General features: G+C 58.8%; 2 protein-coding genes across 4 annotated transcripts in view; one reads left to right on the plus strand and one right to left on the minus strand.

Moving 5' to 3' along the window:
* The window catches only part of EXD3 (exonuclease 3'-5' domain containing 3), a 77,451-nt gene extending 53,188 nt beyond the window's left edge, over positions 1-24,263 (minus strand). The window contains exons 1-4 of one of the 3 annotated variants that reach the window (XM_024999694.2): positions 24,154-24,263; positions 20,077-20,363; positions 6,920-6,991; positions 2,704-2,768 (exon numbers count right to left, since the gene is read on the minus strand). In XM_024999694.2, the coding sequence (XP_024855462.1) occupies positions 2,704-2,768; positions 6,920-6,971 (117 nt within the window). In that variant the 5' untranslated portion in view covers positions 6,972-6,991; positions 20,077-20,363; positions 24,154-24,263. Of the gene's footprint in view, positions 1-2,703; positions 2,769-6,919; positions 6,995-20,076; positions 20,364-24,153 lie in introns of those variants that run through there. The other 2 variants (XM_024999695.2, XM_024999696.1) reach the window with 2 other exon arrangements.
* LOC132346654 (uncharacterized) lies at positions 1,297-11,768 on the plus strand. Its single transcript, XM_059891939.1, has 2 exons — positions 1,297-4,512; positions 7,449-11,768. The coding sequence occupies exon 2, from the start codon at positions 10,222-10,224 to the stop codon at positions 11,257-11,259; it is 1,038 nt and encodes a 345-aa protein (XP_059747922.1). The 5' UTR covers positions 1,297-4,512; positions 7,449-10,221; the 3' UTR covers positions 11,260-11,768.
* Positions 24,264-24,275: the final 12 nt, after the last annotated feature.

Consider the following 24,275-nt stretch of genomic DNA (forward strand, 5'->3'; position numbering starts at 1 on the left):
TCGAGAACGAAACACGGACTCTCCCTCGAGCATCAAGTGAATGCTCTGTCTGTAAAGACCCCAGGAAGGGACAGGTCTGCGGGGCACCAGGCACAGTGAGCACAGGGGAGACCCCAGCCTGCCTTGGGTACCGACACACAGGGCAGGGGCCCCCAGGGTGTTTGCGCCTGTGCTCAGGGGGTCCGACTTGGGGACGCCCCTGGGCTTGGCCCTCGGCCACCAGAAAGGAGAGCTGCACTGAGGTGAGCTCCCGTGAAAACCGCTGGACTCACGAGGAGCACCCACGGGGCGAGACGACCACCGCGGGGCGATCAAAGCTCCAAGAGCAAAGGACGACAAGCTACCAGCTTGGGAATGAAGACAGAAAACAAACACGTCTGAAACTATGAGAGAGAAGAGCAATCAGCCCTAAGTGAAGGATAAGACACAGTGGCCCTAACCTGAGGCTGCGGCCCTCGGGGGATCGCACACACCGGGCCCGGCGTCCCCAGCCACGTGGCCCCGTGGCCCGGGCTCACGAATGGCCCCTCGCCCTGCTCCCGGGCGTGCTGGGCGCAGCGTCCACGCCGACGGCCCTTCAGGCCCGGCGCTGAGGCTCCCGCTGACCCCTCCCTCCCTCCCTCCCGCCTTCTGGCCCCCCTCCCCTTCCTGACCCCCACCCAGCTGGGACCTGGGCACAGCCCCTCCTTCCTACCCACATTCAGGAGTGAAGGCACGGCCCCCGACTGCAGTGGGCTTGGGCCAGAGCCCAGAGAGCCTGTTAGCACAGTCGGGTTCCTCCCCGTGGGGCTGGGGTGCGCCCAGGAGTGAGTGTTCCCCGTAGTCTCCAGGGTGCAGGCCTGGCCCCATGTGGGGAGCGCCGCCCTCCCCTGCCTGTCCCCACCCCGGTTCCCCCCTGGGGGGCTCTTAGGCCCCCCGCCTGGGCCCCTCCCGTCCTTTGCCTGTTCCTCTAGCACCGGCCGATCCCCTCTGAAAGGCTAGACCACAGACCCTGCTGGGTCCCAGTTCTTTCCCCACAGGGCAAAGCTCCCAGGAGTCCTGCAGGGTCAGCCCTGCGACCCCCTCGCATCCTGAGGCCCCTGCCCTGGGCTGCGCTGGCCTCCAGGGCCCCCTGCTCGTCTGAACCCCCTGGGGCTCAGCGTCCCCCACTCCCTCCCAGCCCAGCCCAGGCATCCGTCCCATCCCTCGAGGCCCTGCAGGGACCCCACCCCCGCCTTGCTGCTGGGCCTCAGGCCTCACACATGTCTCACAACACTGGGCAGTGTGCGCTGGCCGTGAGCAGGGGCCCAGGACGTGCGTGCTCTCCTGGTGGGACACCAGTCATGAACAGGGGACTCGGAGCAGTTACACAGACGACCACAGAACAAGCCCGGCCCCCACAGAAGCCAGAGCACAGACCAGGTGCCTTCCCAGCCAGGAACGCGGGCTGACGGATATCAACACACGGCCCCGCGTCTCTCTGGAAATGAAGAACACGCTGGTCAAGGAGACACAGTGAAAATCAGACAGCAGGAAGGATGACGGAAGCCCAGACATCAAACGAAGACAACAGGCTCAGGCGGAGGTGGGGAGGGAGAGGCGGCATGGGCGACAGTCGCCTGGGCCCACCGCTTGAGGTCAGTCCTGGAGAGGGGCGGCGGCAGGGGCCGTGCCACCCTTGGGGTCGCAGAACCGGAGGGGCCTGGGCCCAAGCCGTGCTGACGCACAGGAAGCGGGCACTCCCCTGGGAAACAGGTCTGGAAGTGGAAACTCTGCCGGAGTCGCCCCAGGGAGACCTGGGTTTCACCGCACGTTCCCAGCCCCTGGCCCAGTCCAGGCGGAGCCCTTCAGCGCCCGGCCTCAGGGAACAGACAGGCGGCTCCCCCAAGCTGCTTCAGCTCCACCCACAGGAAACGCAATCTCCCCCCACAACAGGCAGGCCCGTCTAGGCAGGAAGGCCTCACAGCCCCGCGGCCCAGCTTCCTGAGTCGCCCTCAAAGCCACAGGCACGGAACCGGGAAATCAAGAAACTTCTGGCTTTTGCAGAAGCACTGTATTTCTCCAGCTAACAACCGGAGCCGGCTGTTCACAGGCCTGTGCGGGTCGGGGGAGGCGGCAGGCAGATACCTGCCCGAGGCCACGCAGCTTGGCCCACAGGGGCTTGTCCAGACAGAAGGCTGCCCTGTGCCCTGGGAAGCCCCGTGAACCTCTCAGGCTCACAGACAGGCCTCCCCTGAAGGCCCGTGGCCTTCCTGGAGCTCACCAGCCCTGGGGTCATGGGGGCGGGGGCGGTGGGGGTAGGGAGGCCAGGCTGGCCCGAGAGGATGGGCACCCCCCAGCCACACGTGGCTCCCGCGCTCCCAGGGACCAGGGCAGCCTCACTCCTCGGGGCCTCGAGGGAGCTCGGTGCAGGGAGGAGCGGCCGAGAGCCAGTACGGGCGCCACCTGGGCTGAGGCAGAGCTGCCGTCCTGCAGGGCCTCCATGGGACCCGTGTGCGGGGCCCAGAGCCGCGGAAGGCCCTGGCTGCCTGCCGGCCAGACCACACACACGGCTGTCCTCTGAGCCTTCGGGCAGAGGAGGCAAAGCGCGAGGCCCGCCAGGTGCCCCCTGCTACCTGCAGGCTGGTGGTGGGTACTGCCTTCTCCTGCTCCGTGCGTCCAACAGGCCTTGTCTCCCGGCCCCAACCCCACGCGACCCCCAGAACATTCGATGAAGCAGCTCACCTGTCGCAGCTCCCGAGTAGACCACAGCGTCTGCAGGGTCTGCGGGAACAGGCGCGGGTCCTGGCCTGGGGGGACAGGGAAGGGCTGTGGAGAGGCTGCGTGTGGCGGGGAGCATGGCCCTGCGGCCTCTCCCTAGGGCTGGCCTGCTCCCCAGGCAGGGGGGCTTCCCACAGTGCCCGCTGGGGGGCTTCCAGCTCAGCTCAGGGAGCCCGGACTCGCGTTCCCACTGCAGTGGGCCCCTGGTCTGTGTGAGCAGGGAGGCTTGCGGTACTGACCCGGCTGGGGGGCGACCCCCATCCATGGCCCACTGTCTGGCCTCTGACCCCTGCTGAGGCCCAACGCAGTCCCGGCCTCTGCCTCCCCATCTTCCCTCTGCCCTGTCCTGCCCCTGGCGAGTCCCACCCAGGCCCAAGCCCCAAAGCCTCTCCACCCCCTGCTGCAGAGCGGGGCGTGGGGTCCCAGAGTGGGCGCCTGCTCAGCCCAGTGCGGCCCGGGGCGGCGGGGGTCCAGGTCACTCTCAAGCTGGAAGAGTCAGTGCCCTCAGGCCAGGTCCCAGGTTAGGGCCAAGAAGGGCCGGCTGTCCGGGAAAGGTCACCGCTGCCTACTCTGGGCTTGGGAAAGGAAGCCGCTTCTGAGGCCAGGGCCTGGGGACCAGCTCTGAGCTGCCCGTGGCCACCAGCGCCCCCTGGCTGCCTGCCTGCTGGGCCTCTCCCTCACCCTCTGCCCTGCCAGCAGGGCTCCTGCTCCCCATGCCCTCCCCCTCACCGCAGCCCCCCAGCCTCCACAGCACCTACCCGCCAACCCACCCCACCTCCACCCCCCTGCCCCAGCCTGAGCCTGCGGCCCCAGCGCATCTTGCGTTGCAAGTTCTGCTGCACAGGTGTGGGGCTGTCACCTGGCCAGCCCCACAAGAAGCTGCAGACCTGGTTCTTTCCCATCAGGGGCCATCGCCCAGAGCCCAGGGAGGGTGGACATGAGACCCGCCAACGGGGACGGTGCTCCTGGGGTGCCCCCGCCCCAGTCCAGGTGGGAGGACCATCTGGCCCTTAGCCAGGATCTCGGGGTCGGACTCCAGACCGTCGGTCCACACCTGGGGAAGCAGGAGCCCAGGTGGCCGTACCTGCGAGGCCACTCGAGAGTCAAGGGGCAAAGGGCAGCAGCTGCTCTTCAGGGAGCTGGACGGACGGATGGAAAGACAGGAGACCCAAGCCACAGGCCCCGAGGACGCAGCCTCGCAAAGAAAACGGGGGCCGTGGGGAACCCCAGAGGCCACAGGAGGGTCTGTCCCAGAAGGCAAGGCCGGCTGATCACGGAAGGCGCGTCTGCCCTGCTCACTCTGCAGTACAGGAAGAAAGCCACCCGACCCTCTCCCCGGACGCACAGTGTCCCGTGTAACTGCGATAACTTGTGAGGACTAGTTCTAGTTACAATTGAAGATACAACCCAGCAAACTAGGAAGAGAAGGAACGTCCTCATGCAGATTAAAGGTGTCTATAAAAACCCTCAGCAGACAGAGGCCTCAGTGATGAAAACGGCCCCCTGAAACGGAAACACTAGGAGGAGCCCGCTGTCCGCTTGACACGGTGTGGGGTGATGCCAGTGCAGACAGACAGAAGGAAAGTGTAAGGCCAGGAACTCAGAGGAAAATTAAACATCGGCACTCAGATAAATACACTCTGCTCCCTTCAGACAATGGACTGTCTGAAGCAGGAAGGGATGAGCTATCAAGCTGTGAGAAGACACGGAGGAAACTTGCATACAAGCTACTGAGAGACGCCTCTATACACAGGATGATCCTAACTCTATGAGGTGCTCCACCTGATGGGGGGACTGTGTGTGAGGGGGGACTGTGTGTGGACTGTGTGTGACGGGGGACTGTGTGTGACGGGGGTGGATAGTGTCTGATGAGGGGACTGTGTGTGATGGGGGACTGTGTGTGATGGGGGGACTGTCTGATGGGGGGACTGTGTCTGATGGGGGACTGTGTGTGATGGGGGGACTGTGTGTGATGGGGGGACTGTCTAACGGGGGGACTGTTTCTGATGGGGAGGACTGTGTCTGACGGGGGTACTGTGTCTGACGGGGGTACTGTGTGTGATGGTAGGACTGTGTGTGATGGGGAGGACTGTGTCTGATGGGGGTACTGTGTGTGATGGGGGGACTGTGTGTGATGGGGAGGACTGTGTCTGATGGGGGTATTGTGTCTGACGGGGGTACTGTGTGTGACGGGGGACTGTGTGTGACGGGGGGACTGTGTGTGATGGGGGGACTGTCTGACGGGGGGACTGTTTCTGATGGGGAGGACTGTGTCTGATGGGGGTACTGTGTCTGACGGGGGTACTGTGTGTGATGGGGGGACTGTGTGTGATGGGGAGGACTGTGTCTGATGGGGGTACTGTGTGTGATGGGGGGACTGTGTGTGATGGGGGGACTGTGTGTGATGGGGGACTGTGTGTGATGGGGGCCTGTTTCTGATGGGAATGTTTCTGATGGGGAGGACTGTGTCTGACGGGGGGACTGTGTCTGACGGGGGGACTGTGCGTGACGGGGGGACTGTGTGTGACGGGGGGACTGTGTGTGATGGGGGGACTGTGTGTGATGGGGAGGACTGTGTCTGATGGGGGTACTGTGTGTGATGGGGAGGACTGTGTCTGATGGGGGTACTGTGTGTGATGGGGGGACTGTCTAACGGGGGGACTGTTTCTGATGGGGAGGACTGTGTCTGACGGGGGTACTGTGTCTGACGGGGGTACTGTGTGTGATGGAGGGACTGTGTGTGATGGGGAGGACTGTGTCTGACGGGGGTACTGTGTCTGACGGGGGTACTGTGTGTGACGGGTACTGTGTGTGACGGGGGGACTGTGTGTGATGGGGGGACTGTCTGACGGGGGGACTGTTTCTGATGGGGGGACTGTGTCTGACGGGGGTACTGTGTGTGACGGGGTTACTGTGTGTGACGGGGGGACTGTGTGTGATGAGGGGACTGTCTGACGGGGGGACTGTTTCTGATGGGGGGACTGTGTCTGACGGGGGGACTGTGTCTTACCCCTTTTTCCAGTAGGGTGGGCTTTAAGGCCCAAAGACTTCACATAATGGGGGCCTCTGGGAAAAGCGTGGTGTTCGTGTTGAGGACGCCTGGGCAGCAGGGCAGCCCTTTTTTTAGGTTTAGTGTTTAGGCACCTGCTGTCGCCCCCTTGGAGAGTCTGTTGGAGCAGGATGTATACCTCAGAGGACCCTAAGGAGATGCCCGGGGCCCTGGGTGTGTGGGCACAGAGGCTGGACCAGAGCTCCGTCCACATCACCTGCCGAAGGCGCTGCACTTTTGCTCACATGTTGGAGGCTCCCCCTCCCATAGTGTGCCCACTCAGGGACCCAGCCCAGCATGGAGACAGCCCCTCAGGATGCTCAGGGTAGCAGGAAGGGGACCACTCTCCAACTGGACACAGGGTCTTGGCCTGGGAGGAGCCCCTGCTTTTCCAGCCTCGGTCTCCTCTCCGTGTCACCATCTGTCTTTCTGGGGGGGGGACTTCATATCAGACTTCACATGGCCCTGCGTCTGCCCCAACCACATCACCAAACACAGCAGACGCGCAGAAAGCAAGCCCTGCTGAGCCCGCAGACACTGCCCGAGAGGAGTTCGGGGTTTCTGGAGGAGAATCCAGGGCTGAGAGCCTGGGGTCTCTTGGGGCTGGGGGCCACGTGGGGGCCAGTGTGGGTGCTCCTGCTCTTCAGACACCTGTCGGTCCCCCTGCTTCTGCCTTCTCCGCCGGACGGATGAGATGCCTTGTGTCCATATTTGGTGTGGGGCACAGTGAAGGCTCCAGAGAAATCCACCTGCCCCTGCGCACCCAGCTCCACCCACACGTGGGCTCCGTCCTCCTCCCAGAAGTTTATGTCCAGTCACGGCTGACCTTCAGTGTTAGTCATCAGGCAAGCGGCCAGCAGGCAGGCCTCCATGGGACGACGGGCTCACGTTTCCCAGGCAACGGGAGGTGAGCCCACGGCCCCCAGGGCAGGAGGCCATGGCAGCAGCCAGTGGCCTGCCCCCGCCCATACCCGAGGCCACTCTCCGTGCCCCAGGCCCGCACCACCCCAATGCCTCCCACCTGGTGTCCCTGCCCTGTGCACGGACCCCACACACCCACCCCCGGCCCACCCTGCACTTCCCAGCTGGACCTGGGGCCGTGAGGGGCACACGCTGACCCACGGGACTCACCACCAGCGGGGTCACCGGCAGCAGGCTTTTCTTCTGGGTCTCCAGGGTCCATTCTCAGGGAAGATGCAGGAGCTGCTGGAGACCAGTGGAGACAGTCAGGCTGCAGGCTCCACACACAAGGGAGAGACCCTGAAGGGCAGCCACGCAGGGCCCACTTCTGTGGTTGGGAGGCAAGGTCTCGGGCGGCCGCAGCTTCCCTACTGGAGTCTGCCCCACGGGCGCAGCCAGCTCTGGGTCATCCAGGCTGACAGCAAAGCACTGCCGTTCCCAGGTGGCCAACAGGCTCCTGACAACATGCATTTTGCTTTTCCACATTTAGGGAAACGGGCCAGTTTGTCCTCATTTGCGGTGTGGTCTGTATCACGAGACTGTCGCAGCGCCTCTGTTTAGACCCGGGTCCTGACACAGGCCTGGATCAAGGGGTCCCCCATCTGCCCCCGTGTCGTCTGCTCCCCAACCCACTCCGCCGCCCCACAGGCCACCACTCCCACAAGCTTTGTACGTTTACTGGCAAACTTCTCTCTAACAGGCTGATACAGCTGTTTGCTGACTCTCCAGTCTTACACTGACTGACCAAGCTCAAGGTGAGAACCCACCCCCAGCCCACGAGCCTGGAAACAGCTCTCTGAGGGTTTCCACTGAGTCTTCATGGGAGCCACAGGCAGAGCCCGGCTGAGCTGGCGTGAACTCCAGGTGCTTCTCTGTCTTGTCCATTTGCTCCAGACTTGTGTCAGGCCGGAGCAACTCCTGCTGCAAACAGTGTCCACTGGACACGTTTTAGGCCAGCTTCTGGACGAAAGGCCATGTACAAATGTGCTTCCTGCCATCGAGCGATGCCCAGGGTTGGGGAGGGATGGGCCAGTTCCCAGCTAGTGGCAGTAGCCCAGCTAAGACCACTGACCTGGAGCCTGGCGAGCAGAGCCTCCCACTGAGTAGAGGAGTCTGCAGCCCAGGCACCAGCTGGAGGGGCTGTTGGGGCCAGAAGTGCAGGTGAGAATGCAGGACCCCCAGAGCTCCCAGAGGCAGCTGTCCCTGGGCCGAGAGTTCGTCAGAGACACGAGTGGTCAAGCGATGCTGCTCACTCAGGGACCCATCCCAGTGACCACAGCGAGTGAGACCCACTGTAGATCCGTGCTGCCAACCCAACCGTGTAACCAGGCCCCTAAGCCCCAGCAAGTCCACGGGACACTTTGTAGGCTGAACCTCTCCAAGATAAAGATCTACCCGAACACAGGTCCATCTAGTCAAAGCTATGGTTTTTCCAGTAGTCATGCACAGATATGAGTTGGACCATAAAGAAAGCTGAGCACCGAAGAATTGATGCTTTTGAACCGTGGCTTTGGAGAAGACTCTTGAGAGTCTCTTCGACTGCAAGGAGATTCTACCAGTCCATCCTAAAGGAGATCAGTCCTGACTATTCATTGGAAGGACTGATGCTGAAGCTGAAACTCCAATACTTTGGCCACCTGATGCAAAGAAGTGACTCATTGGAAAAGACCCTGATGCTGGGAAAGATTGAAGGCAGGAGGAGAAGGGGACGACAGAGGATGAGATGGTCGGATGGCATCACTGACTCGATGGACAAGAGTTTGAGCAAGGTGCAGGAGTTGGTGATGGAGAGAGAGCCCTGGTGTGCTGCAGTCCATGGGGTCACAGAGTCAAACACGGCTGAGTGAGTGAACTGAACTGACTGAATGCAATGCCAAGTTATGCCCCCCTCACCAGCTCAAGGTAATCAGAAACTGCCTGCTCACTGGAACAACACTCAGCATTCTTCAGATGAAGGTAACAGAATAGAGTCCCTGCAGCATATCATTCACGATGTTCAGAGGTAATATAAAAATCACAAAGGAAAGTGCGACCTGTAGGTAAGGGGGAAGAATACAGAAAAGCACTTGACAGAAAGCAAGCTGAAGGCGGCTCAGAGGTTGGATTTAGCAAAGACTGTAACACAACTATTGTAAGTGTGTTAAAAAGACGAATGAAAATCACGCTCAGAAAGTTACAGGATAATACGATCTTCATGAAACAGAGAGGCAGAAATGGAAATCACATGAACCTACACAGAAGAATGGGAGCCCCTGACGGCTCAGCAGTAAAGAATCCACCTGCCAATGCAGGAGATGTGATTTCCGTCCCTGGATCAGGAAGATCCCTAGAAAAGAAAACGGCAACCCACTCTAGCATTCTTGCCTGGGAAATCCCATGGACAGAGGAGCGGAGCGGGCTACGGTCCACGGGGCTGCAAGTGAGCTGGACTGAACCACGACAACAATAAAGAACTAGATGGCAGTTCTCCAATAAAACACATACAAGTACGACTCAAACGGAAAATCCACTGACTGGGCTTGACAGTAGACTGGAGATGGCAGATTAAAGAGTCAGTGAATTTGAAGACAGATCAATGGAAATTAGGGCCTCCCTGGTGGCTCAGACGGTAAAGAATCCGCCTGCAATGCAGGAGACCTGGGTTTGATCCCTGGTCAGGAAGATCCCCTGCAGAAGGGAATGGCAACCCACTCCAGTATTCTTTCCTGGAGATTCCCATGGACAGAGGAGCCTGGTGGGCTACCGTTTATGGGGTTGCAAAGAGTCAGACACGACTTAGTAACTAAGCACGCAGTCAAAATTGTATCTAAAGAGGGCGGAAGAGTAAAGAAAAAAAAAGCGACACCACTTCTTCCCTGTTGGATTCCTTGCAAAGCCTTCACTAAGGGGACTGAGCACCACAACCCTCCCCAGGAAGTTCAGACAAGCTGGAGGAGGGCTGCCTGCTCCCAGGGGCAGCCCCTCCCGAGCTTCTGCCGAGCCTCTGCCGCCCGTCTTGGTCTGGACGGCTGCTCTCCAGCCTGGCGCCTCCCGCCCCGCTTCTGCCCAGTGCGTCCTGCATCCCTGACCTCGAAGCCTCCATCTTCTGTCTCCTCCTGACTCCAGAGGAGCACATTCTCCACAAGCTTCCTGAGAATAACTGCAAGGGGGGGATGTGCCACTGCTCTCGGCTATCTGCCAGTGTCTTCACAGGCCCCTGGCCTGGCTAGAAGCCTGGCTGGGCCTGGCTGTGGGTGAGGAGCCATCCCCAAGAGTGATGGTGATGGTCCTTCCCGTGGTGCTGCGAGCTCTGAACCACCTGCCTCCTGACTGCAGCTGGGACTCTGCTCCCCTCCTGGGGCACCTCCCCTGCCAGCCTGCAGGTGCCAGGAGGGACGGACAGGGCAAGGTCTGCTAGGCACCCCTGGACTCTCTGCTCTTGGGGTTACTCTGACTCGGACGCTGGGCTTCCTGGAAGAACCTCTAATTTTCTTATGTCTCCTCTTCTCTGCCTTTGGGGGAGATTTCTTGACTTTTATTTTGCCACTCTTTCGTTAATTACTCATTCCTACTACCAGAATTTTAATAACATCCACGAGTTCTGTCTCCCTTCACCCCCAAGGACCCGGTGGCTTCCGCGTGCTTTGTTGGTCGGTATGGACGCCTCCCTCCCTTCACGGCCCCTTTCCTCAGGTCTGAGGGCTGCGGCCTACCCTGCAGGCCCTGGACAGCTGCTGGGCCGGGGGGGAAGGCACTCCTGGGAAGAGCCTCCCTGGGGGCACCGGTGCCTGGAGGAGCGGTCTGTCGGGAAGGAACCCTCCCTCCCCACCTGGGGTCTTGGGTGCCCAGCCCATGCAGATGTCCCCGAGGCCCTGTCTCCAGCTCCAGCCTCCCGGGCTCTGCAGTGGCTGGGCCAGCCCTCACTCGTGACAGGCCTCTCCCCCTGTCCTCAGCGTTTGCTTTCCTCCTGTCTACGGTCACCTGAATGGACCTGGAGTGAGGCAGGCAATCCAGCCTGTTTGCCCAGGAACCACTGGGAAAAACCCAGCTGCCCGCCCCTGCCTACCCCTTGCTGGGACCTAATCCCAGATGCCTTCTGCCCACCTCCCACCCCAAGTCTGGCCCAACCCTGGGAGGACTGCCACTCCCGGCGGCTGGGGTCTCTGATACAGCACCCTCTCTCTGGGGGGCCGGTTCTCCCACCTGCCACACCCTCAGGGCACCCATGGAGTGGGTGCAGGCAGGTGTTTGCACCAGGAGTGGGAGGGCAGTGCTGCGTGGCCAGGCAAGGCCAGAGCCGGGCTCTGGGCCCCTCTGCAGGCAGTGCCGTCCCGGGGTCCTGCCCACACTGGGGCCCGGCCAGGGCGCAACAGGACGAGTGCGTCCTGTGCGTGGGCAAGTGCCGCTCATACCCCTCGCCCTCCTGTCTGGCATGTCCACTGTCTGTCCGTCCCCTGGGGCCCCGGGGCAGCGCTGGGCACAAAGGCTGGTCCAGCTCCATGGCCCGCTGTGCCTCTGTGACCCCACTGTGACCCCACCAACTCTGCGACCTGTCTGGCCTGGGGTGGGGGGTGACCCTGGGGCCAGCCAGACGGTCCCGAACAGGAGGGGCTGGAGACGGTGCAGGGCCCCTCCCTAGGAGCCCAGCCTGGCTCCTCCTCACGTCACCCCCATCGGCCAGGCCCCACCCAGGGCCCTGGGCTGAGTGCGCGTCTGGCCAGGCAGGCTCCATGTGGTCAACACTGTCGCTGGCTGTTCCTGGAGCCCCTAACCCTGCACAGCACACAGCCACGGCCACCCACCGACCCAGCCAATGAGCCCTGAGGCAGCGAACTCCTGGTGGGGCTGGGGTTGGGACCCATGCGCGGCTGAGAGCAATCAGCTGCTTTTAGGAAACTCCAAACAGGCCTCCTCTCCTGGCCTCCAGTCCGCTGCAGGCAGGGCCCATGGTTGCCGTGGGGGCTTCTGAGAGGGTCTCCAGCCCATAGCTCCCTCCGTCCCAGCACAGTCCAGCCCTCAGGCCACTCCACCCTTGTGTGACCCCAGGGACATTTCCTCTGTGAAAAGATGGAGGCTTTATTTTAGTAGTAAAGACCACCAGCATGAAAAAATCTGATAGAGGAGCCTGGCAAGCTACAGTCCAAAGGGTTACAGTCGGACACAAGTGAACACGCACACGGAGGGAACACGTGTAAAGACGAGCAGCAGCGAAGGCCCGTCTGCCCAACCCCTGCCCTCCAGGGGAACCTGGGCCCAGCAGGGCCCCACGCCTCATGCTCTTTCCATGTGAGCCAGTCAGGGTTTGTCCAAGCACAAGGCCTCGATGGCCTTCTTTCCACTGCAGGCATCCACTTTGCTGGTCAGATATGCAGATGATACCACTGTAACGGCAGAAGGTGAAGAGGAACTAAAGAGCCTTGATGAAAGTGAAAGAGGAGAGTGAAAAACCTGGCTTAAAACTCAACACTCAAAAAACTAAAATTACGGCATCCAGTTCCATCACTTCTTGGCAAATAGGTGGGGAAAAAATGAAAACAGTGAGAGACTTTATTTTCTTGGGCTCCAAAATCACTGCGGATGGTGGCTGCAGCCATGGAATTAAAAGATGCTTGCTCTTTGGAAGAGAAGCTATGACCAACCTAGACAGCGTATTAAAAAGCAGAGACTTTACTTTGCCGACAAAGGTCCATCTAGTCAAAGCTATGGTTTTTCCAGTAGCCACGTACAGACATGAGAGTTGGACCTAAAGAAGGCTGAGCAATGAAGAACTGAATGTTTTCAAACTGTGGTGCTAGAGAAGACCCTTGAGAGTCCCACTGGACTGCAAGGAGATGAAACCGATAAACCCTAAGGGAAATCAACCCTGAATATTCGTCGGAAGCACTGATGCTGAAGCTCCAATACTTTGGCCACCTGATGCGAAGAGGCACCTCATTAGACTCTAACGCTGGGAAAGACTGAGAGCGGAAGGTGGCTACAGGATGAGATGGTTGGATGGCATCATCGACTCAATGGACGTGAGTCTGAGCAAACCCTGGGAGATAGTGAAGGACAGGGAAGTGTGGCATGCTGCAGTCCATGGGGTCACAAAGAGTCAGACATGACTGAATGTCTGAATATCAACAACCAGGAAGGGGGCAGATGCCCCAACGGCTCTGCTGTGGGAGGGTGTGTTTTCCAATCTTCTCAACTAGGGCTAACCTCTACAATTCCAAGGTTTTTCTGTGGGTATATTTCCACCTCCCTCTGCGGGGCCACTTTCCCACTTTCTTTCAGGGCATGGTGCCGCCTGGCCACGTGAGGCAGGCGATGGTCTCTGCTCTCAGGCCAGCCCCAGGTCAGGTGGACAGACCCAGACCTTCCTTGGCCAGCAGAGCTCAGCTCTGGTCTGTTCCCGAACCCCAGAATCTGAAATCTGCAACTACGTGCTTCTGAGATTGAAAACAGCTGGCAGCTACCAAGTTCAAGTTCAGCCCACTGCAGCCCTTATAAACTGACCTCATTTGAAAATGAAGCAGGCTGCAGTGGTGGTGCTGGGCTTGCAGCGCGCACCAGGCAAACAGGCCGTCCCGGGACGGGAGCCCTGGGCGCGCACCTCCTCTAGTTTTTGAACTTTCTCTAAATCAGTCACAAAATACAACTCATTCAGGGTTGTGATTCTGCTGAAAGGGGCTAGGCTGAGCCACATCCCTGCAGGGAGGCCTGGCATGTGACCGGAGGTCTGCCTCAAAGATCCCTGCTCGCCCCAAAGGCTCCTGCTTCTCAGCTCCGCCCCACACCTGGGCGGGGAACCCCTGTCAGACACCAAACCCACCGAAACGGACTCAAACGAGAGGAGGGGGCAGGGGGGTTCCAGAAAGAAGCCCGGCCAGACTGCTTCCTCCTGAGAGGTGGCTGGATTATCTACCTGGGAGCCTCCCGGGAGCCAGCCCGTGCTGCCACAAATTCCAGGCGATCAGGGCCCCCAGCTGTGCCTCCATCCTCCTGCTTGGCACGCTGACAAGGCTGGCCCCCCAGGCAGACGCGTCCTGAACTCTGCCCTCAGTCAGGCCCGAGGAGACCCAGAGGAGGAAGAGGACACCAGCAGGCCCTAACCCTCGGGGAAGCTGCCGCCTCCAGCGGAGCCCCCAGCCCCGTGTGAGGCAGAAGGGGGCTCAGAGCAGGTGCTCGTGGGCGTGTCCCTTCCTGGCCCCGCCTTCCCCCCCGCCCCGCCCTTCAACCCCTCACATCCAAAGGAGGCCAGGTTGGGGTGCGTCCTTCGGGCCTGTCGTCCCCCTCAAAGCGGCTTTGTGAACGGGTTGTGCCCCAGCCTCGAAGCCTGAGACCCCATGGGAGCCCAGAGGACGAGTCCTGGCTCGGGGGGCACAGCGAGGAGTGGAGGGCCCAAGTTTCTGATCCCAAGCTGCCTTTCAAGCAGCCAGACAGCAGGGCTTTAGGGCCCCGCAGGAGTCACGCTGCTGCCCAGGTCCAGGCCTCTGTCCATCTCTCCATCCGCCGGCCCAGGAGAGCGCAGCAGGAGGCCTTCTCTCCGCACCACGGGGAGTGACGGGGGTCAGCGCCGCACTCTGGCTGGGAGGCCAAGTCCCGCTCCCGTCGCTACTTCTCTGTTTCCCACAAACACGGGGCGCTGGCTGCGTGTCCCCGCAGGCATTCCCTGCGCCTCCACAGCGGCCAGGGGGCCCGCGGGCGTGGCAAGGGAGCTGCCGGGCCCAGGCTCCGGCTCCCCGGGAGGACCCGAGCAGGAGCTCGGCGGGGCGGGGCTCAGCGCGGGATCCGGGCGGCCCGAGGCCCCTCCTCGCCCGCAACCCGGCAGGCCGCCTAGTGCAGGAAACTGCCGGCTTCTCTACGCCGGCTGCGCTCGGGAATAGGAGCGCAGGGCGCACTAGGCGTACATAAAGTGTGTCATGAAAACTAGCTTGCCTCTTTCACAGAAAATTTAAAGGCACACCTGTGGCTCAGGTAATTCTGCTGGACACACTGCTCTGGAGAAACGCCGCTGACCAGGGAGGAGGGTGGCCCTGGCGGCCCGGCTGCCTCCCCACCGCGATACCGGGGCCTCGGCAGGACGGGCGGATGCCCGGCTCCTCAGCCACTGCTCCGCGTAACGGCCGCAGGAGTCACCCTGCTGTCCCCACTGCAGGACGCGGTCACCATGCCAGAGCCGCCCCGGACCCCCGAGACACAGGGGCGGAAGGCCGGGCCCCTGCGGATGGGGCCGCTCAGGCCTCTTCAGTGAAGCAACAGCACTGACGGGGGCGCCCCTAAAACACAATTCAGCGTGTGTGCGTTCATCTCAGTGACGCTTTTAAAGCTTCATGGAGATGTAATCCACAGACCGTGGAACTGACTTCTTAAAGTGGACAACTCAGCGTCTCTAATATATTCAGGCATGGGCAACCGTCACCCCTGACCCAGAGCCACCGTTACCCGAAGATCACTGCCCCCGCCCCAGGCCTGGCAGCTCCACCTGGTCAGGACACCTTGTGAAAACAGAGCCATCCTTTCTCATCCAGCTCCGTACACTCAGCACAGGGCTTGTCCACACCGCGGGGCATCTGCTGTGGACCCAGCCGTGGCCCGTGTGGATGCCTGTCGGCCTCTCTGCAATGTGCCAGGCCAGACGCGGCTGGCATTCGACTCTGGGGAACCTGTGGGCGCCTCCAGGGCAGCAGCTGCGGGAGACTCCCCTCGTAGGCGGGTCTTCACGTAGCGTCCTCGCCAACACTGGGCGATACTGGGCAGTCCGTCTTTCTCACTCCCTCTTTCCCAGGGGCTTGATTCTTAACTTCTTGATTTGACTTCAGGATTGTTCCTTTCTTTAAAAATCAGACTCATCAACTCTAAACACAGACAGTGACTTTCAGGGACACCGCGGTGGTGGTCTCTGGCCCCCTGGATCACCGCCCTGGCCTCCCACGGCGCAGTGCTTCCCCTGCAGCACACAGGAACCAGCCCTGGGAGTCTCGGCCACAAAGCTCTTCAGTACCCTTTCGCACTGGGTGCCAGGCGGCGGCAGGAGCAGGGGCAGAGGTCAGCGGTCAGCAGCCCCACCATCTGGGTGGAGGTTCCTGCTCCCTGCCTGTTCTGACTGAGGCTGGTCACAGCTTTTCTTCCAAGGAGCAAGCAAGCCCGTCTCCTGCATTGCAGGCTGATTCTTTGCCACTGAGCCACCTGGGAAGCACCTTAAAAATTGGATTTTACATTGACTATTTAATGTCACGGGGACAAAGCCTCCCCATGTGGCACGAAGCTGTCACCAAAGCAGCTGCTGGGAATAAAGGGCCTCGGGCCCCGGCCCACTCAGCACTGGGGCCACCCACCGGCCCTCTGGGTCTTCTCTTTCACTCTCTGAATCTTCTAGATATTACACGATGAACACACTCCACCTCGTATTCATGAAAAAGTAATCAAACCACAAAGTTATTTTTGAAAGTTAAACTACGATGGACTCTTAGCTCTAGAGAGGAGTTGGGCACCCACCTGGGTGCCCAGGATTATGAGCTGCAAGGCGGGCCTCTCCTGTCGCCGCCTCTCCACGCTGCCAGGCACACCTGCCGTCTCGAGGGGCGGCTGGTGGTCCTGCCTCGGGGTGACCCAGGCTGCAGCCAGGGCTGGGGGCTGGGACCCCAGGCCCAGACAGCGAGCATTTCTGAGCCCGGCTGGTCTTCGCCCACCGCCTACTCCAACCCCCCTCCCCCAGGCCTGTTCTGACAGGAGGCCCTGATTTCTGAGGAGGTTCCCATGTTTATTACTGTAACGTCAGGGTTCGGTGTATATGCCGTTTACGTGTGTGGCTCTCACCTTTCGTGAGTGTTCAAAATTTTTTTCACTTTCATTTTCCCTTAATTACTCTTAGCAAAAGGTTGTATCATTGGTCTTTTCAAAGAACTAGTTTTGGGGGACTTCCCTGGTGGCCCAGTGATTAGGACTTGGTGCTGTCACTGCCGTGGCCTGGGTTCGATCCCTGGTTGGGAAACTAAGATCTCTCAAGCTCTACCAGTTCAGTTCAGTCACTCAGTCATGTCTGACTCTTTGTGACCCCATGGACTACAGCACGCCAGACTCCCCTGTCCATCACCAACTCCCGGAGTTTACTCAAACTCACATCCATCGAGTCGGTGATGCCATCCAACCATCTCATCCTCTGTCGTCCCCTTCTTCTCCTGCCTTCAATTTTTCTAGCATCAGGGTCTTTTCCAATGAGTCAGTTCTTTGCATCAGGTGGCCAAAGTATTGGAGCTTCAGCTTCAGCATCAGTCCTTCCAATGAATATTCAGGACTGATTTCATTTAGGATGGACTGGTTTGATCTCCTTGCAGTCCAACAGATTCTCAAGAGTCTTCTCCTACACGGCAGTTCAAAAGCATCAATTCTTTGGAGTTCAGCTTTCCTTATAGTCCAACTCTCACATCCATACATGACTACTGGAAAAACCATAGCTTTGACTAGATGGACCTTTGTCAGCAAAGTAATGTCTCTGCTTTTTAATATGCTGTCCAGGTTGGTCACAGCTTTTCTTCCAAGGAACAAGCGTCTTTTAATTTCACTGCTGCAGTCACTATCTGCAGTGATTTTGGAGCCCCCCAAAAATAAAGTCTGTCATTATTTCCATTGTTTCCCCATCTATTTGCCATGAACTGATGGGCCCAGATGCCATGATCTTAGTTTTCTGAATGTTGAGTTTTAAGCCAACTTTTTCACTCTCTTCTTTCACTTTCATCAAAAGGCTCTTTAATTCTTCTTCACTTTCTGCCATAAGGGTGGTGTCATCTGCATATCTGAGGTTATTGATATTTCTCCTGGCAATCTTGATTCCAGCTTGTATTCATCCTGCCTGGCATTTCACATGATGTACTCTTCATAGAAGTTAAATAAGCAGGACGACAATATACCGCCTGACATACTCCTTTCTCAATTTGGAACCAGTCTGCTATTCCATATCCTGTTCTAACTGTTGCTTCTTGACCTGGATACAGGTTTCTCAGGAGGCAGGTAAAGTGGTCTGGTATTCCCATCTCTTTTAAGAATTTTCCCACAGTTTGTTCTGATCCACACAGTCAAAGGCTTTAGCGTAGTCAAAGAAGCAGAAGTAGATGTTTTTCTGGAATTCTCTTGCTTTTTCTATGATCCAGCAGATGTTGGCAATTTGATCTCTGGTTCCTCTGCCTTTTTCGAATCCAGCTTGAACATCTGGAAGTTCTCCATCCATGTACTCTTGAAGCCTAGCTTGGAGAATTTTGAGCATTACTTTGCTGGCATGTGAGATGAGTGCAATTGTGCGGTAGTTTGAACATTCTCTGGCATTGCCTTTCTTTGGGACTCAAGTTGCACGACATGGCCAAAAATTAAAAAAGAACTAGCTTCTGGTTTTACTAATTTTTTTTACTGATTTAAGTATTTAATTAACTTTTCTCTTTTTTTTCTTCAGATATATATATATTTTCAGATTCTTTTCCAATATAGATTATGAAAAGATATTGAATATAGTTCTCTGTGCTGTACAGTAAATAGATGCTTGGTGTTTATCTGTTTTACATAGAGTTGTGTGTACCCGTCAATTCAGAACCCTAACCTATACCCCCTTTCCCCTTGGGTCGTCACAGGTCTGTCGTCTACATCTGCGTCTGTTTCTGTTTCACTGGTAAGTTCATTCATGTCATATTTTAGATTCCACATGTAAGAGACATCGTGTGCTGTTGTCTTTGACCTACTTTGCTGCTGCTGCTAAGTCACTTCAGTCGTGTCCGACTCTGTGCGACCCCATAGACGGCAGCCCACCAGGCTCCCCCGTCCCTGGGATTCTCCAGGCAAGAACACTGGAGTGGGTTGCCATTTCTTTCTCCAATGCAGGAAAGTGAAAAGTGAAAGTGAAGTCGCTCAGTCGCGTCCGACCTTCAGCGACCCCATGGACTGCAGCCCACCAGGCTCCTCCATCCGGGATTCTCCAGGCAAGAGCACTGGAGCGGGTGCCACCGCCTTCTCCGTTGACCTACTTTACTTAGTATGATAATGTCTAGGTCCATCCATGCTGCTGCAAACAGCATCATTTCATTCTAAGTTTTCCTCTATATTAATTCCCCCTGCTTCCTTCCGTTTCTTCTGTTTATTTTTTACTTTGGTGAGGGGGGGGCTGGTTTGCTCTCCACCAGAGATGAATGCTTTCTGGTTAAATGCAGGCTTCTTGGATTTGCCTTTTGTTGTAACAGCCCTGACGGTCCTCTTCCCTCTGGCTGGCCCTCCTCCCTGGAGGCCCCCAGGCCGGCCCTTCCCTCTGGACTCCAGAAGCCACTGGAGTGGTTCTGGGGCACTGTCCGTCTGGGGCAGCACTCACTGGCTGCTCTGTTGGCTCCACGTGACGCACACTTCTTCTTTTCAGGCTGTTTCTGGCTCCAGGTTTGTCGCTGCCGGTTCGCATCATGTTTCCTCCCCCTTCCTCACACTCTGGCTTCTCCTGGAGATGGGGCACAACCTGGGGGTGGGCCCTGGCCGCAGAGCTGTCGTGGGCAGGATGCCACATGGCTGTGCAGGGGGCCTGCGAGTGGGAACTGGCTCGGGGAGCAGCAGCAGCGTGGCCTCTGCTCTGAAACTGCATGAGGGGCTCCGTCTGTGAGAGCAGAGACAGGTGAGGAGCCGCCTGCAGGTCCAGGGCACCCGACGCCCGGCTCCCTGGAGACGCAGCCCTTCCCCACAGCGTCCTGCAGGACAGAACTACAAGTTCCCCTGTTTATAGTCTCCTTTCAGCTCCGAACCTCCAGGAGACGAATCCTGAGCCACCTGCGTGCATGGCTGCCCTGGTGTGCAGACTGCCCCGGGTGGGAAGCCCTGCTCGCGTCTGAACGCGCCCCTCCCGGCATGCTGCCTTTCCTTCCATAGCGCTTCCTGGGGGGAGGGACTGGCCCTCAGTACCCAGGTTCTCTGTCGGCGGTCCCTGAGCAGCGGAAGCGGCGGGTGTGCTGAGCCCCCAGGAACTGTGGTCACCCAGCACTGGGTCAAGGGGCTCTCCACGGGCTCGTGTGACGGGCACAGCCTGAGGAACCCAGGCTCCGCGCGGGGACCGTGGACACCAAGTGCCTCTGTCATGTGTGAGCCTACATTTATTTTCTGAGAGAAAAATCTTATCTGGCATTTAGCTTTTTTCTTGGACATGCCCATTGTTTAAAAAGGGGAAAAACAAACAAAAACAAACAAACAAAAAAAAACCCAACCACTTGTATTGGGCTAAAATCAATTCCCAAATATCCAAAACTCCTGCCCATTTGATTGACCCCTGAGCTCCGGAATTAACCAGCTATTAAGTTTCTTGGGAAGCAAGTTCCAGCGCTAAGCTGGCCTCTGAGCTGAGTCCTTACCTCAGGAACCGGTTCCCTCTCCCGGGCTCCCTCCGGCGTGTGTTCCCTCACACACTCACGTGTGAGCTGTGTGCTCCAAACGGTCTCAGCAGTGCTGGTGACGTGAGCGGCCGGGAGCTCTCACGGCCAGAGGTGGAACAGTGTCCTGAAGGAAGCTGCTCCCAACGCCTCCAGTGCTGCTGGGAAGTAGATTTTAGCTCTCAGACACAATCAAGTGTTTCTGAACCACCTTCTTCAGAGCTGGAAGAACCTTAGCAGTCACTGAATCACTCCAACTTTCCGAGTATCTGTAAAACAGAAAAACTTGTAATTGAAACCTTCTTAAGGATTTTTTTAATTAAACATTTCATTTTGAGATGACTATAGATATGCATGTACTTGTAAGAAATAATAAAGAGACGTCCCATGTACCTTTCACCCCAAATCACAAGCAGGGCGTTGTGTGGATTAGAGGAGAGCCAGAGCATGGCAGTGCCACGGAGCCCTCGCTGCCCTCTGCAGTCGCCCCAAGGCCCTGATCTGCGAGCGGCCCTGGCAACGCTGGTCGCATCTCCGTTCACACCGTCTGTCATTTCAGGAAAGTTGCACGGATGGAACCACACAGTCTGGCCTCTGTGCATCTGCGCTCACTTGGCACACTCCCCTAAGACACACACGAGTCGCTGTGTGCGCCCAGGGCCCAACCCTTTTGCAGAGTGGGCTCCTGTGGTGTGGACGCAGGGGCTGCTTGGCTAGCACCCCCAAGGGCATCTAGTCTGCTTCCAGCTCTGGGTCATGAGGAGGCAGAGCTGCAGCACCACAGGGGCAGGCACCGCGATGTCACTTCTTTCATCTTCATTTTTTGGGGGCCATGCCTCAGAGCATGTGGTTTTTCAGTTCCTGGACCAGGCATTGAACCTGTGCTCCCTGCATTGGACGTGTGGAGTCTTAACCACTGGCCTGCCAGGGAAGTCCCTTTTTTCATTCTTTTATTGTGAAAATAGAAAAACACAAGATTAGTGGGCACAGAGGACAGCCAGACGGTAATTCAAGGGACCTGGGGGAGCAGGTGCCCAGAGGAGGTGGAAGGGGCAGGGAACACAGGAGACCCAAAGGACATGTGTCCCAGAGGCCAAGCACCGAGGAGGGATGAGTCAAAGGAGGCCGCCAGAAACCCCGACAGGAGTTTGGGCAGCACCCCGGCAGGATCAAGAATAAAAAGCATTATGGAAAGACAGTCAAAGAGCTACGCCGAATGACCGCCTGACCCAGCAAAGCCACTCCTGAGGGTGCACCCAAGAGCACAGAGAACACAAGGCCACAGAAAGACCCACAGTGTGTGACTCACAAGAGCCAGACAGCGGGGCCCCTTGGAGCGCCCCAGCGGGGGTCCGTTTGATCAACAAAATGGGTCCGTCCACACAATGGAAATGACTCAGCCTGAAAAGGAACGAAGCACTGACCCTCCTGCACTGTGTGCAGACCTCAAGCACATGATGCTGAGGGGGAGATGCCAGATAGAAATCTACATGCTCTGTGATTGTGTTTATATGAATAGTCCAGAAGAGGTGAATCCAGACACTGGATGACTGGTTGCCTCAGGCAGGGATGACGGGGGGGGGGGGGGGGGGCGGGGGGGGGTGTGGTGGTGCTGCAGTGGGGGATGCATTAGGGGCGATGGTGGCACAGCTCTGTGAATCTGACAAAAACACAGAATTGTACATTTTAAAATGAGCTGTATGATTTGTGAAGCACATCTCAGTATCTAAAAATCACCCGGCAAAGGAAACGGAGATGCTAAATCCTGCCGATTCTTAAAAGGAGTCTGGCTGTAAAGGAGCAAGGAGACACGTGGGCTGAGGGCGGGGGCTTTCTGTTCAAGGTGGGAAGAAACACAGGACATCCGTATAGAGGGGAAATGACACCTGGGGGGAGCGCCCCCAGGGACACACTGGGGACGGGGTAGTGCTCCGAGGGAGCAGGCACGTTCTCAGGGAGGAGGCAGATCTGGGGTGCAGGCACCGGGGATCCCTTCCAGCTGGGAGGCAGGATGGGTGGAGGTGAGGCCAAGGAGGGAAGGGAAGAAACTGGGCCGGGGAGGGGCGAGCTCCCAGGGCATGAGCCACGTGACCCACCTGAGGCTTGAGGTTACTGTGGACAGAGACAGGCCAGTGGGGCCAGGCTTCTCCTGCTGAGACAGAGGGACCAGGACCTGGACAAGAGTTTGGGGGGCGCTCCTTGGAAGAAAAGTTATGACCAACCTAGACAGCATATTACTTTGCCAACAGAGACATTACTTTGCCAACAAAGGTCTGTCTAGTCAAAGCTATGGTTTTTCCAGTGGTCATGTATGGATGTGAGAGTTGGACTATAAAGAAAGGTGAGCACCGAAGAACTGATGCTTTTGAACTGTGGTGTTGGAGAAGACTCTTGAGAGCCCCTTGGACGGCAAGGAGAGCAAACCACTCAATCCTAAAGGAAATCAGTCCTGAATATTCATTGAAAGGACTGATGCTGAAGCTGAAACTCTAATACTTTGGCCACCTGATGTGAAGAACTGACTCATTGGAAAATACCCTGATTCTGGGAAAGATTGAGGGCAGGAGGAGAAGGGGAAGAGGAAGTGATGGTTGGATGGCATCACCGACTCGATGGACATGAGTTTGAGCAAGCTCCGGGAGTTGGTGATGGACAGGGAAGCCTGGCATGCTGCAGTCCATGGGGTTGCAGAGAGTCGGACACAATTTAGCAACTGAAGTGAACTGAACTGGTCGGTGGGGGCTTGGTGGGTAGAGGGCATGAGCTGCAAGGACAGGTGTGGGTGGGGGGCTGCAGGAAGGAGGAGGCCCAAGTGGGCGGGTGGGAGGGTGCAGCTGAGCTCAGGGACCCTCAGGGCTGCAAGGGTCCTGAGGCTGTACCAGGCAGGGCGGTGGGAGGCCTGGGGCTGGGAGGTCTGGTCTGAGGAAGGGAGTGTCCACACGGGAATTCGGGGAGGAGAGAAGCACGTGAGAAGTGGGGGCTCTGCCCAGATCCACACCAACAGTTTGGGGACCTCAGTGCCCCACTGGTGAGAGGGCAGCCTCCTCAGGGGCGCACGGCCCAGGAGGGCTTCCCAGTCGACAAGCATCGTCTCGCAGCCCTGTTGGCTTGTCCTCAGTGACTTTGGTCCTCAGGGAAGGAAGCAGAGTCATAGCCCCAACTGAGCAGGGAGGGTGGCCAAAGTCGGAGGCAGGTGGCTCTCTGCCAGCCGCCCAGGACACACACCTCCCCGGACCCTGGAGGATGCTCAGGCATAAGGGCAGAGCCTGTGTCCGGCAGAGTTTCCAGGGTTCGTGCAGTGATGGGAACGTTTCTGCGCCAGCATCGAAAGGCCGCGGTGCCCAGGTGTTTGGTCAAAGAGTCACATGTTGCAGTGAAAGCATTTTTCAGATGAGATTAACATTTAAAACAGTAGACAAAGCGATAGGAAGCAGACCCTCCGTGGCAGGGGTGAAAGGGCGAAGACAGGCCCCTGAGGAGGGACGCTGCGGCTCTCCCAGCCTGTGGGCGCCTCAGACAGATGCAGCCCCCACAGCTGCCGGAGCGCGTCCTCCCCGCCGGCCACCCTCTGTGAAGGCCCTGGGGCACCGTGGGGCTGAGAGAGCCGCGTGAGACGCAGAGGGAGCCCCGCGGGACGCGAGCGGCGCCGGGCGGCCGGGCACCCGCAGGGCCCCGCCTCCGCCGGGACAGAGCCCCAGCGCCCCGAGGGCGGCCCGCGTCACCCGAGGGCGGGCGCACAGCCCTGGGGGCTTCCGCTTTCCCTGTGGAGAAGGGGGCTTCCGGTGTTCACGGTGTGGCACCGACACAGGGCAGGCTCGGGGCCCTCACGCGTCCCCGCCGGCGGGCCGAGCCCGGCGGGCTGAGGGCCTGACAGACGCCCGCACAGGGTCGTCGGCCCCGGGCCACGGCCAGCTTCCGCGCCGAGCCCCCAGCCGCCCCTCCGGCGCCGACCCGGGGCCCACGGGTGACCCGCCCCCGGCCCCTCCCAGCGGCGCCCGCGTCCAGCGCCGGCCCGCGAGGCCCCAGGATCGCTTCACGGCTCGGCCCCGGGCCTCTTACCTGACACGGCAGGGTCCGCCCGGAACCTTAGCGCGGCCGCGGCAGCGGCGCCAGAGGCGGGCCCGGATGGTTTTCCCCAGCGCACCGAGGCCGACTCCGAGCTGTCAGCGGCGGCGGGAAAG

The sequence above is a fragment of the Bos taurus genome, chromosome 11 (genome assembly GCF_002263795.3).
Source record: "Bos taurus isolate L1 Dominette 01449 registration number 42190680 breed Hereford chromosome 11, ARS-UCD2.0, whole genome shotgun sequence".
NCBI classification, from domain to species: domain Eukaryota; kingdom Metazoa; phylum Chordata; class Mammalia; order Artiodactyla; family Bovidae; genus Bos; species Bos taurus.